Below are 14,639 nucleotides of genomic sequence, written 5' to 3'. Positions count from 1 at the left end.
ACATAGGGTCCCATTGTCTAAGCCCCCTTCCTAAGCTGGAAACCCTCCAATTTCGCACCATTCCACAAGATGGACAAGTTGGATGCTTGAACGCAATTCATAATCAGATTAATAGTGCATTGGGGGAAGCCAAAAACACCCAAAGATTCCGCAAGAAATGTCCAATCCACTCTGTCATATATCTTTTCCAAATCAATTTTGAAAGCAATGGCTCCTTTTTTCGACTTAGTCTTCTTGAGTAGGGCTTACTATCTCATCAAGAAAGGGTTCGTGACCTGTTAACTAAGACCTTCGTGATGATCTTATAGATGACGTTGCAGAGGCCAATAGCCTAAAAATCCTTGAAAACACCAGAGGTTTTGCACTTGGGGAGTAAGAACTATAAGAGTTTCAATCAAGGACAAACTTAAAAGGCCACCAAGAAAGACTCGTTGCACAGCTTGCCAGACATCCCGACTAACGACCTCCCAATATTCTTTGAAGAAAAATGCTTGAAAATCATCCGGACCAGGAGCTTTCAAGGGACTCATGCTATCAACTTCTTGCTTAACTTCTAAGAAGGACACCGATTGAGTAAGAGAACCACAAGCATCTGGGCTAAGCTTATGAGACATAACCACTCCCAAACACGAAAGATCAACTCGTTCAGTAGAACAAAAAAGCTTTATGTAGAATTTCAGAGCATCCTGATCCGTAGCCCAAGAACCATCACTAATAAGAAGACCATGGACTTTATTGGCTTTCCTTTGAGTGATAGTCTATAAGTGAAAAAATTTAGTATTACGATCCCATATTGTACCCACTGCTCCCTAGACTTCTGGAACCAGAATAATTATTCCTGAGCTAAAATAGTATTCAGAGCCACCCTTAAATTCTCCTCATTCTCCCTCATTCAGCATCATCACTAAATTCCAGCCATTTTTTAACAGCCTCTAATTGAAATTCAAGATTTCTCTTGTTGGCAAAAATGTTTCCAAATACTTTAGAATTGAACTCTAATGAAGCACTCTAAATTGAATTCAAACTCCTCTGAATACACCCCATAGTAGAAACTCTGTCCCATATTTTTCTGATTAATGGTTTATACTCTGGATGAGATGTCCAGGCCGCCTAAAATCGGAATGGTCTGGCACCCCTCTTCACTGGGGTTCCAAGACACCGAACTAAGAGAGTGCAATGATGTGAGTGAAGGCGACACAGAACCTCAACATAAGCCTCTAGAAAAAGCAACATCCAGTCACCATTGCTACACACTCTATCAAGTCTTTCAGCAATCTCCATAAACCCCTTAGTTCTTCGAAACCATAGAAACATCCGTCCAGGAGTAGTTAAATAAAAAAGATTGCAAAAATCTAGAGCATCTAACAAAGAGGCACTGCAACAAGGATAAAAATTACCACCCCTGACCTCATTTGAACATACAATCTCATTAAAATCTCCTAGCACAAGCCAATGATCTAGCACTGTAGAGGAGATATCTCTAAGATGATGCCACAGCCAATTACGATTAGAATATGGGGGCTCTCGTAAATAGCACTACAAACTCGAAATTTATCAGCTTTGCCAATATGAACAGTTAAGCATTGCTTAGAAATCCAGAGAACTGAACAAGCAAAGGAAGGATCTGAAGATAAAAACCAGATACCACCCTTGTGACCTACAACTTCCGAGATACCCACAAGAAAATAACCCAAATTACTCCAAAAATCTTTCATAGAATTAAATATAACATGCGTTTCAATAAGAATAAAAAAGGACGGTTAAAATTTCCTAACCAAGTCCTTACAATGAACCTGAGATATCCTATTAGAAACTTCCCTGACGTTCCAACTAATGATATTTAAGGATGCACAATCTATAAAAACTATTACCGAAAAAGTTGGAATATTACCACAAAAGAGTTACACGGTAGGACCTCTGTCTCCATGTTTATGGGTATCACCCACCATCATAGCGATGCTTGACCGCGCCTCATCCCCTGCTTCCTAAGTAACACTTTAATAGGAGATCCTTGCAAGGAACCTGGTCGCTATCACTTGTGCGTGGAGGTCCCTGTTCGCGTATGATTCAAAGAAGACCCCACATTAACGCTATTCTTCTTGGCACCAGCGTTGGTTCCCACACTGGGCTTTAAAGGAGTAGAAGAAGACTTATCCTCAAGCCCAAGTGAGGGAAGACTTGGTTTTGCTCCAGCAACGCTCCTAATCTTAGTGTCATTTTGTAATGGGCCCCATGTGGAAGATTGGAACAGCTTGCCCTTTCCTTTCCTATTCACTTGGACCTACCTGTCATCATTTGCATGGCCCAAAGATTGCTTTGAATCACGTAACATTTTCTGCATGGAATCCGGTCCTTCCATAACCGGCTCCTCCTTTCCAGAAACAGAACTAAATTCAAAAGTTGGAGCTTTTACCATTTCCGAATGAGAATTTGTTACCAGGATGGTTCCGACGGCTTGCTCATCGGAGACACTCGCAGTCCCTTCTCCACGTTATCGACACAAGCAGGTTCTATGCGCTTCCCCTTATCACAGTCCCTGTCAATATGCCCATAGCAGCTACACTTCGAGCATATCAGATGAAGATGCTCATATTCCACATCATAAACTTCATCGTCCACTCCAATCTTTGTAATCACAGGTTGATCCAAATTTATTTAAACACAAGCCCTCGCATACTTACCCCTTTTTGCTGACTTAGTAGCTAAGTCCACACGAATTGGTGTTCTAATGGCAGCCGTTATCCGATGCATGGCTTCCTCATCATAATACCAGTTATTGAGACCTGATGTACGAATCCACACCAATGTCGATCCGAAGAAATTCTCAGAGGGACTGAAGGAGGTGCTCCATGGCTTAATGGTGACATAGCTATCCGCAAATCATCCATGGCCCCCTAAGAAGTAACCAGACCCAACATCTAAAATTTCATAGTCACCCTTGGTTCTTCAAACACTCTTAAGCTTATGAGTGATAGCGGTATAGCTAAACCGCTTCCCAAACACCTTGATGATGATAGCATCATGATAAGGTTTAGCTAATGCTACACGAGCCTCTGGCATAAACCGGACCCAAGGGATACTAGACTCCCCACTCCTTGCAGTAACAGTCGCCATCTTATCGCATACCAAAAATTATGTGACCCTCAAAGTCCTGGAAACAGTAGAACCAATAACTTTGTCCCTGAACGAGGTCTTCGAAGATATCCCACCATTCAACCAGCCATACACTCCCCGTACCAACACTCTTACTCCCTCCACAACACCAGGAATACCCAGCCCCCCACCCCCCACTCTCCTCCTTATTTTTTCTTCCGACATCGCTGAATGTCTTACTATGTATCTCATTCTCACGAGCCACACTATCACTTCCTCCGTTCTCACCTCCCTCTTTCATATGTAATAGTGTGAATAGTGTGAATATTTTTATTTTATAATATATTTTATTTGCTGACAAGATATTTAACAAAAATATATTATTTATATCGATTATATATGTATGTATATTTTTTTTAACCAGTGTAAACAAAATGAGTAATAAAATATAAATAATTTTTAATATGTATATATATATATATATATGAAATTTTAAATGATAACAATATAAAAAACTTTAAATTTAATTTATGAATCAAGAACTAAAGATTGAGAGTAAGAAACATGTGCGACCACCTATCCTTTTCCTAAATTAAATGCTTAATGCTACACATAATACTCTGTTTTCAAATAGGACGTGGGAATTCCGATTCCCGAGCACTGTGAAGAAATGCCTTCCTCTTCGTACTTCTGATCAAGATTTCATATGCACTCAAATGGATTCATTTTTCCACCCTTTTAATAAACAGAAACGATCCTTTTGTCTATTTATATTGCATGCACAACATTCTTTTAAGCATTAACAAATAAAAATGAATATAGTATACAAGAAAAACAAAAACTTTAGGGAAAAGTTTTTTTTTTTTTTTTTTTTGCATAACCAATATAGAACTAAAGGTTGAAAAGTTATTTTTACTTGAGGTATATTATTAAATAATTAATATGAACAGAGAAATTTTCACTTAGCATTATTATTTGTTGGTTGTACATGCTAACATTATTTAATAGTCCTTCTCAATAAGTCCAAGCTTATAAAACAAGGGGCAGACTTGAGGACATAGCTGTAAATACAAAGAAATAACAGTGGCATTATCGACCACTTTCTCATTATATATATGCCTATATTCCACCTCACCCACTCAGACAAACTTAGAAAAAAGCAAACACTTTGATATACTTAAATTCCTTGGTCCTCCTCCTCCGATCCTCAACTCATCAAAATGGCGATGGCATTCAAGATGGTAACTCCTCCACTTCTTCTCTTCTGACTCATCTCCAATATTTCTTCAAGTTGTTTAATTTGTTTGGTTTATATAGGCGACAACAGGGATGTGGGTGACGGATGAGTGCAAGAACTCATTCATGGAGATGAAGTGGAAGAAGGTTCACAGATACATAGTGTTCAAGATCGATGAAGGCTCAAGGCTTGTCAAAGTCGACAAGGTTGGTGCTCCCGGCGAGGGCTATGCCGATCTTGCCGCTTCCTTGCCTAAAGATGACTGCAGATATGCCGTCTTCGACTTCGATTTTGTCACGGTTGATAACTGCCGCAAAAGCAAGATATTCTTCATTGCATGGTATGTGTTTATCAGTTAGACGAATTTTAGAAGACGATCAAAATTTTTTGTTTTTAACTATATTTAATTAATGATAAAAAATAATAAATTTTGACCATCTTTTAATATTTTTTATTAGAAATTCGACTATTAGACCCAATCCGATCCGACTGACTTGAAATTTGTGCAGGTCGCCAACGGCATCAAGGATAAGAGCTAAGATTCTATATGCAACATCGAAGGATGGTCTGAGAAGAGCATTGGATGGAATCAGCTATGAGCTTCAGGCCACGGATCCAGCTGAGATGGGATTCGATGTAATTCAAGACAGGGCTAAATAAAATAAAGTATGCCCTTTTTTCTTTTCTTTTTTTATCTTTTTCAGTCTGAAAATATGGGACTACTTTATGTTATGTCCCAAAGCTAATCAATTAATCCACCAATCTCACTCTCTTTTATTAAATCAATGGGGTAAATTAAATTACAATTACTCCAAGCTAAGCCAATGACTGTGTGCCATGTGCCACCCCCTTCTTAGCTAGCTTTTGAATCTGGGACCATTGTGAATAATAATGTGAGTGGGGGTGGCATCTAATTAATCTTCCATCTTTAGTGTCATGATATAATAATTGAGTTATTTATGTGTAAAATATGAGTGTCGGGTGTCTGATGAGGACATCAAAACTTTGGCTGTAATCTCTTTTAATCATGAAACACAATTGTTCAATGGAAGGAATGCATTATTAGCATATAACTTTTGACAAGCAAAGTTTATGCCTTGCCACATATGTAATTAATGCTTTTGCATTCTTATATATATTCATCCTTATCCCTTAATTGTCACTTTGCTATTTTGGGTTTCTTAGTGTTTAGTCCACATTCCACAATGGTTGCTGGCTCTACTCATAGAGTGGGAGTAATATTTTTATGTATGACATATATAATACGACTTTTAAATTAATTAATACTAATTAAGCATCCGTCGGAAACCCTTAGTAAGTCAAATGTAGGTGTTAGATTAGATACATCTTAGTATTAAATTTATTATATTAAGTTATTTTTAATGAATTGTTTGCTAGATTGAGCTTTTTTTCTACTTTTGACTTTATCACCCCCCCCCCCTCCTTTTTTTATTTTTGGGTGGCGAGAGGCAGAGGAAAAGAGGGGGGATTGTCTTTTTTATCTTTTGAACAGCCAACAAAATTGAAAGTATGTAATGCCGTGCACAAATTTGTATCATTTGATTACCAATGTGGTTGTGTATATATGTACCATCATAGTGAAATTTCTTGGAAATAATTATCGGAAGCTATTATGGTTTCATTCTTACTTTGTCTTTCTCAACATGCGAGGCATCTTATCTTATAAACTCAAATACAATTATGCTAAACATTCCATGAAAATGTTCGCACCACTAGTTAGTCATTAAATGATTAAATTTACGAAATTTAATTGGACCGAACTAACTTCAATTCAATAATATAAGGCCATATCAAAAGCTATTTTGATTTATATTATTTGTTGTTATGTTGCCTAATAATTTCAACTGGTTGATAAAAACTCTAGAGAGTTATGAGTTGAAAATCTTCGATGATGCCATTGTGCTTGAGTATGGCATAATTGGCATATGATGACGACTTTTGAGAAGATATGAATGGATCATTTTTTCATTTTCTATGAATGCGATAAATTAAGAATCTCTTGCAATGTTTAACCACAAGCCGTAGCGGTGTAGCCATTATTAATCTTCTCTCTAAAATTCCATTTTCACTTTAATTTGTACACGCAACGAATGAAGATTCAATAATCCTAATTAAAAACCCGATTGAGACACGTATTTATGTATAAGTAAAGTTGTGTCCAAAATATCCATTAAAAGCATCGCATTCTGGAAACAAATTAGTTACTCGAGTACGTAGTCTTCATGAAACATATATAGTAAAGACTCAAGAGCTAAATTACGTACATGATATTGATATGACATGACATATTCCCAAACAAGTATTATTGGTTGGGATATAAATGTATGTATATGAAAAATTTTTCAGATAATTTTTACTGTTGATTTTAATTTATATATTGTATATATTTTTTCTAATTAAAATTAACGATTAAATTTTTTAAAATATTAATATTTTAAGAACACCTGAAATTCTTTCATATATATAGGTTTACCATTTGGAGTTGGCAAAGGAGGGTGTTTGGGAATGATTGAGAGTAATAGTATTCTTCAAGAAGAATTGTTTGCCATTTGGAGAGGATATCTCTTAGCTTGGGATGTGGGTCAATGAGATGTTATTTGTGAGACGGATTGTGTGGAAGCATTTAATCTTGTTACTTAAGATGGTTTTGGATTTATTGATCCATTGGTGCTCAAAATAAGAGATATCATGCATTGGAATTGGCGTGTTGACTTTCGTTTGATTATAAGATATGCAAACATGGTGGCAGATACTATGGCAAAGATGGCGACGAATTTACAACTTTCATATGTGGAGCTTCTTTCACCTTAGGAGGAATTTAAGAGTAGTCTTAAATGGGACTGTCCCTTTATTTAAGTAGTTCCTTGTTTTGTTTATTTTGTTTTTCTTTATTTAGTTTATTTCAGTCACCAATATATATATATATAGGTTTATAAGTAATTTTCATTTTAATTTTTTTAATGGTGTGTCGTTTTCGTGTTGCTGTGGACACATCGACTTGTGACCATATGAAATGAAAGCTTATCACCTATTCATATTTATCTTTTTAATTATTATTTGTTACAACCCCACCTCAACAACTCTCTTTTTTAAATTTTTGCTGATTATTCTTCTTAATAATGGTATCATCAGTGCTTGCCCCTTGATTGGAATCATTTGCCATAACAACCGAATCAAGTGACTAATAATCTAATAACCTACACATATATATACTGACTTTTAATTACCAAAAAAAGAAAGAAAAATAAAAATGACCTCTCGGAGTGTTGTTTATAACTTTAGGGTATACCGGCACGAAAATTTAACATGGCGATACATAGCTTTGTTATATTAACTATTCTTAATAGCGAAATGTGTGAAAAAAATTTATTCCGATGGAATGCTCAATAAGGAATAATAATGAAGAGTGATACAGTAGTAAGTTAGTATGTAACTGGTAAATGGTCAATGATTAATACTCTTAGTCTGTTGTTTATTCATTATTATGTTTTGTAACAACCAAAAAAGATGTTTCACATTCTAATTTGCTCAATCAATGGCACGCAGGGGAAAATAACATATTAAAGCAACCTTTTTTATCCCAGACTCAACTTTAGGCCATCCAAGTTTGATATAACATAACAAAAATAACATATAAATAAATAATAATATTACATCATCAACAAATATTTTTATTTTTGGTTAGTATTTAACCAGTAATAATTTATACTCATATTTATAGAAATTTTACACACAAGAAACATATAATTTAGTTTATACATATATTTGTACTCAGTAACTTGATCGGTTCGACCACTAATTCGGTTCTGACAACTATGATTGGATCGACACTTGTCCGACATCTATGAGGTCGTACACGACGCTATTATACAAGTCCTTTGAATCAGTAGCTAATTTCTGCAATCTCTCCAACTCATCTAAAAATGAGATCTCAATAATTTTCCTACAAAAAAAGAACGGATATCCACCATTAAAGGTGGAACTACTCTATCGACTTTACATTTATTACTATAAATACGTTGATACCTTCAGATATACTTCGAACCCAATCTACTAAAAATCTGCCTAAAACCTATATATGTTAACTTAAGTATCAAAACAAAGATACCATCTATCTCTACCTTCTCGCGAGAAACTCGAACAACAATACCTTGATACTAATAGACAACTCGGACAGTAGTACCTTAATACTAACAAATGTCGAACGCCGTCCCTCGAAACAGGTCTCACATCATAATTTTATTTATTATATTTATTTATTTTTATATCTCTTATATAATTAGAGTAGAATCTTGTATAAATCTTTTTAACTATTTAGTTATAATTTTTTTTATGTATTATATAAAAAATAGTTAATAAAGATGTGATTTAATAGGCACAGAATACTTGGTCATACAAAACACTAATATTAATAATAAATATATATTGTAATATTGTCAAAACACTAAAAAAAAACAAAATTAGATTAATATATTTTTTTATATATTAAAATTATAATTTTAAAAACTTGATTAATATACCTAAGTTGGATATTTAAATATATGCACACTAATTTTTTTATAATATTACTTTTATCTCACTACTAGAAACTAGTTATTACAGACGGATATTTTTGACGGATTTTATCCCACGGAAATACAGACGGAATTTCAGAGAAATTTTTTGTCGGAAAACAAAAAAATGAATTAGCATAAATTACAGACGGAAAAGAGAATCCGTCGATAATTCTGTCGGAAAAATTAATTTTTTTTGTGGAAAATGGTTACTAGACGGAAAATCCGTCTGTAATTAAATGAATAAAAACGCTGCGTTTTATTCAATTATTACAGACGGAAAATCCGTCTGTACTTTAAAATTTTCCGTCGATAATTTTTAGTTAAACCTAGCATTTGCCCGAACTCCATTCACAACACACAAATCAAAGAAACCTAGCTAAACCTAGCGGTTTAACTTCAAATCGAAGAACTCCCTTAGCTAAACCTAGCATTCCCCTCTCCATCAACGGGCTCCTTCTTCTCTCCGTCGCACGAGCTCTTTCTTCTCCATTCCTCACCTACAGCTCCACTGCCGGCCACCCTAACTGGCGGAGCTACCTTCTCCTTCTTCTCCTCTTTTTTAAACAAAGCAAGCTCCGTGTTTTTTTCGTTCGCAGAACAAAGCAAGCTCAAGCTCCACCACCGCTATGCCTCTCTCTCTACTTTTATCCCCCTCAGTTCTGGCTCGCATACCTTCGCGCAAGCCCTAGCTTCGTGGTGACCAAAATCGGTTCCACCGTCAGTCGCGGTTCCACCTCTCTCTTTCCCCCTGTTCGAACCGATAAGGTGCGTGAACTAGGGTTTTGGTTTTGTGGCAGTGGTTGTTCATCTGAGAGCCACTGGTGATGCTCCTATTCTCAAGCAATCTAAATTCAAGGTGATCTTCGTAATGGCAGCATTATATTTTTCCCAGACTTCAACTCAAAATTCATATGATTTTGTTTGTTTATCGTAATCGATGTGCTTTCTCATTGCTTATTGTGATCTATGTGCTTTTTCAGTTTCTTTTTTAGTTTCTAATTCAAACTTTTGAATGAGGACTATGATTTGTTTGAATCTGAATTATAATTGTTTACAATATTTTGTCAGTATTAGTTTGGGTTAGCCACTTAACTCATCTTAATCATTACACTGTAATTTGATGATCGGCCTTCTATTAGTTTGGGTTAGTCACATACTGAGTTCCTTCTTTACTGTGGTACTTTCTAATTTTTGTTTTTTATTTCATTCAAAGTAGTAAATCCATGATTCACAAAGGACAATACAAAATGCATGGCAATATATGTTAAAACACTATTTGACTCAAATTCTTTTCTTGCAGTTCCTGGAGCCCCTTGAACTCTGCTATAGATCACTCTGCGCATGTGGTGACCAACCAATAGTAGATGGTAGCCTTCTTGATTTCTTGCAGCAAGTTTCCACATTTGGACTCTCAATGGTAAGACTCGACATTCGTCAAGAGTCAGACCGGCACACTGATGTCATGGATGCCATTACCAAACACTTGGAGATTGGATCATACCAAGAGTGGTCTGAGGAACGCAGGCAGGAATGGCCCCTGTCAGAGCTCAGTGGAAAGCGCCATCTGTTTGGCCCTGATCTTCCCAAAATAGAAGAGATCGCCGATGTTCTGGAAACCTTCCATGTCATTACAGAACTTCCCTTAGACAACTTTGGTGCCTACATAATCTCAATGGCAACAGCACCGTCTGATATGCTTGCTGTTGAGCTCTTACAATGGGAATGCCACGTGAAGCAACCGCTAAGGGCCGTGCCATTGTTTGAAAAGCTTGATGATCTTGAGTCTGCTCCTACTGCAGTGGCGCGGCTTTTCTCTATTGATTGGTACAGAAACCGAATCAATGGGAAGCAAGAAGTTATGATAGGATACTCAGACTCAGGAAAAGATGCCGGTCGTCTTTCTGCGACTTGGGCGCTGTACAAGGCTCAAGAGGAGCTCATAAAGGTTGCGAAGGATGTTAGTTGATATGTAAACATTGTATATATAACCTATTCTATGATGTCTGCTGGATATTTAGATCAGCATCATATGATTGTGTCTCTAATACTATTGTTATTTATATAATAAGACTTCGATCCCTTATGATGGCATATTTGGTTATATAAAAAATGTTTCATATTTTTATTTTATTTTATTTTATTTTATTTAATGTTTTTAATACTGAAAAACAAGTTTATTTTGCAATGAAAAATTAAAAAAAAAAATCTATTTTATTTTATTGACGGATTTACAGACAAATTTTCTGTCTATATTCAGAGTTTGGGATGGTTTTCTAAGATTCTAATTACAGACAGAAAATATGTCGGAAATCTGTCGCCAATTACCGACGGAAAATTTGTCTCTAATTACCGAAGGAAAATCTGTCTCTAATTACCGACGGAAAATCCATCTGTAATTATCGACGGAAAATCTGTCGAAAAATCCGCATGTAATTACCGACGAAAAATCCGTCGGAAAGTTCGACGTTCCAAGGAAATGGAGGGGAGAATTTATAGAGGAAAAATCCGTCGATAACTGGTAAAAATCCGTCGATAGTTTTTCAACGAAAAAAAATCTGTCAGTAAATAATTTCCGACGAAGTTTTTACAGAAGAACAAAATCTGTTGGTAACCAAAAATTCGTCTGTAATAAAGACTAAATCTATCTATAAATCTATCTGTATTAAACAATTTTCTAATTGTGTCTTTATTACTAAAATTTTTTGGCTCGATCACTTTAGAAAATTGTGGTAAACCTTATATAGGCTACTTCCTATTGTTATTAAAAGTTCATGGTCAACGTGGGACTTTGCAAAGTTCGAACACTTTTTAAGCAACGTTCTATGCACTACTTTAATTTCAAATGTTTATTCACTAGATTATATCTAGGATAAAACACTTATACAAACAAAAAATAATCTAATATTATTTGAATCATCTAAAATAAAAAAATATTATTTAAATATCTTTATGTATATATTTATATTAATCGAATTTATTGAATTCGATTTACACATTTTAATAGTAAATCGAATTAATATGTATTAAATTATATAGAACATTATATTTAAACATAAATCGAATTCATATATTAGGTGATTCAGATAATATTGAGTTATTTTTTATTTATATAAATATTTTATCCTTATATTTATACACCGGACAAGAATATATTAAAGAAGACTATTATATTATCAATACCAATTTGAATTCTTAATATCAAGTATATACAATTTTTTTATGCACTCGAAAATTACATTGTATATATTCTAAACTTTTTTTGGTCGGATATTCTAAAAAGAAGAAAAACTAGTTAGCCAACACAATCTAAATAGACTTACTATGTTGATTATAATTTTAAGTGTTTAGTTTGTACACTGTTAAGTATTAGTTGAAAATACATAATAAATTAAACTATTTCATATCAGTTCTCTACAACTAGGTTATATTGGTTCTTGTGATTCTTATATTTTATAACTTATTCAATTAAATTCTTCATATTTTTAATTTAATTTTAATTTTAGTTTTGTATTCATTCTTTTTCAATTAACCATTTTTCTTAATCATACACAATTTTTAAAATAAATATTAAATTTTATTACATATTTGCAAATTAAAAGAGAAGACAAAAATATTCTTTATTAGTTACAATATACTTTTTATTTCATATAATTATATGATATTTTGAAGTATAAACTAATTAATAAATTATTAAATTTTAAAAATAATAGTTAATTTAATATAAAATTAAAATTAAAAACATATTTTAAAAAATGAAATAAAATTTTATATAATTATTTAATTATAATTGAATTAATTGGTTCAACTAGTAACTTAATGGTTTAACTCATGATTCAGTAACTAAATATTTTTAACCAGTTTCATTATGATAACTATGGTTTATAGACTAGAGTGTTCCTTTTTTTTTTCTTTTGGGTCATTACTATGGCTTATAGACTAGAGTGTTCCTTTTTTTTTCTTTTGGGTCATTACTAAAGAGTATTCCTTAAGATGGATTCTTATGGGCGGAAACGGAGGATTTATTTGGATGTACATCCAAAATGGACCATTACCTTTCAAATTTTAACTGGACCAACATATCGCCTATCTTCTTCAAATTTGGGCCAATTTATCAACTCCAACAGGGACCACTAGGCCCACTGGTCGCGGACCTGCAATTAAACTTTGGCCCAAACGAAGGACCCATAATTGACAAGGGTTGGGTCCTTGCGGACAAAAGGTACAAATAACAACATGATGATAGTTATGATAGTATGATACTCTCTTCTTTACCAAAAAGCATTTATTATAGTACACCAAAAAAAAAAGCATTTATTATAGAGAGTATATCATCATATCTTGGGCGCTTAGCCCCCTTTTAATCAGAAAAAAAAAATTATGTAAAGAACTGTCTATGAAAGTTTATGTTGAAAATGATCATTAGGTAAGTTCTCTTTAAAATAAAAGAGAATGTGTAAATTCATAATCTTGTATGTAAAATCTATTCAGGGAGACAGTTCACTTGTACCAACCAATTTTAAAAATGATAGTAGACAATACTATTGTGTAGTATAATCTAGTCAACAAGTAATAAAGCCACATGAATTGATTTCTAGTTAAGGAACTTTAAAAAGAGGTAGGTTATAAATAACAAGATCTGTTTGAAAAATATGGGTCAAAAGAAGAATCTAAACACCCCTTTCTTGAAGATCATCCACAACCTAGTTCAAGATAGTAATCAACACATTTTTATGTTATTTTTTTCAGTACAAAAAAAATTATTGACACTAGAACAGTTTATTTATGTGTATAAAATATAAATATTTGATAATAAAGTGGTATGATTATTGTGTTGGAGGCTTCCATTTATCTCTGCTATGATTGCGCACATGAATGGCTTGAAATAATGTCTCGTTTGTCAATTGTCAATCACATTAATGCTTCAGAATTCAGAATTTTTTCAGATATTTCTCTTCTCTTTTAATATAGTTCTATTCCTAGTTGACTCGGCATCTTTGCACCAACCTCTGACAATATTTACTTTCCAGCTAACAGAAAAAGGGAGATGCTGAATTACTGATCATATTTTAGAAATAATGAGTTTTTTAATAAATAAATAAATTAAATATTTTATTTATCGACATACGTATTTTAGACAATATTTCATCTATAGTATAAAAAAAGATAAATATAAACATATTTTATTTACAAACTAAATAAAATTTTAATTAATAAAAAAAAAGAAACATGTTAATTTAAGTAGATCCGTACAACATAGAAGAGAAGCATGAATAGTCTACTTTAAAAACTGTAAATGACTGAAATCATTACATGTAGGCTTTGTTTGGATGTAAAAAAGAAAATAAGAGGAAAGAAAATAAGAGGAAAAAAATAGAAAGAAAAATAGAGTGATTTGTATGGTGTTTGGATGAAGAGAAAATAGATGGAAAAAAAATGAAAATAAATTTTTTTTTTGTTTGGATGAAAAGAAAAGTAAAAAGAAAAAAATCATAATAGTATAAAATTACATTAATACCCTTATCTATATTATATATAAGTTATAATTTATTAATAATAAAGGATAAATATGTAATTTTATTTATGTTTGTAACATTTCTCCTCATTTTCATCTCATCCTTGAGATGAAAATATTTTAGTGGGTCTCACATAAATTTTTTTCTTTCCATTCTATTTTCTCCTCTCATCCAAACAACAAAAAACCTACTTTTTCATCCATTTTCTCTCCTTTCATT

At 33.4% G+C, this 14,639-nt stretch overlaps 2 protein-coding genes across 2 annotated transcripts; both read left to right on the top strand.

The window, feature by feature from the left end:
• The first annotated feature begins 4,157 nt into the window (after nt 1-4,157).
• LOC107628767 (actin-depolymerizing factor 5) lies at nt 4,158-5,418 on the top strand. The gene is made up of 3 exons (XM_016331366.2): nt 4,158-4,334; nt 4,411-4,670; nt 4,840-5,418. The coding sequence occupies exons 1-3, from the start codon at nt 4,314-4,316 to the stop codon at nt 4,988-4,990; spliced, it is 432 nt and encodes a 143-aa protein (XP_016186852.1). The 5' UTR covers nt 4,158-4,313; the 3' UTR covers nt 4,991-5,418.
• A 3,130-nt stretch (nt 5,419-8,548) lies between these two features.
• On the top strand, nt 8,549-10,873 carry LOC107632258 (phosphoenolpyruvate carboxylase, housekeeping isozyme-like). Its single transcript, XM_088506628.1, has 3 exons — nt 8,549-8,574; nt 9,504-9,672; nt 10,208-10,873. The coding sequence occupies exons 1-3, from the start codon at nt 8,549-8,551 to the stop codon at nt 10,871-10,873; spliced, it is 861 nt and encodes a 286-aa protein (XP_088362754.1).
• Nucleotides 10,874-14,639: the final 3,766 nt, after the last annotated feature.

This window comes from Arachis ipaensis, chromosome B3, assembly GCF_059453495.1.
Source record: "Arachis ipaensis isolate K30076 ecotype BB chromosome B3, ASM5945349v1, whole genome shotgun sequence".
In the NCBI taxonomy this organism is placed as follows: domain Eukaryota; kingdom Viridiplantae; phylum Streptophyta; class Magnoliopsida; order Fabales; family Fabaceae; genus Arachis; species Arachis ipaensis.
The sequence above is the reverse complement of the archived record's forward strand: the minus strand, read 5'-3'. Positions and strand labels throughout refer to the sequence as shown.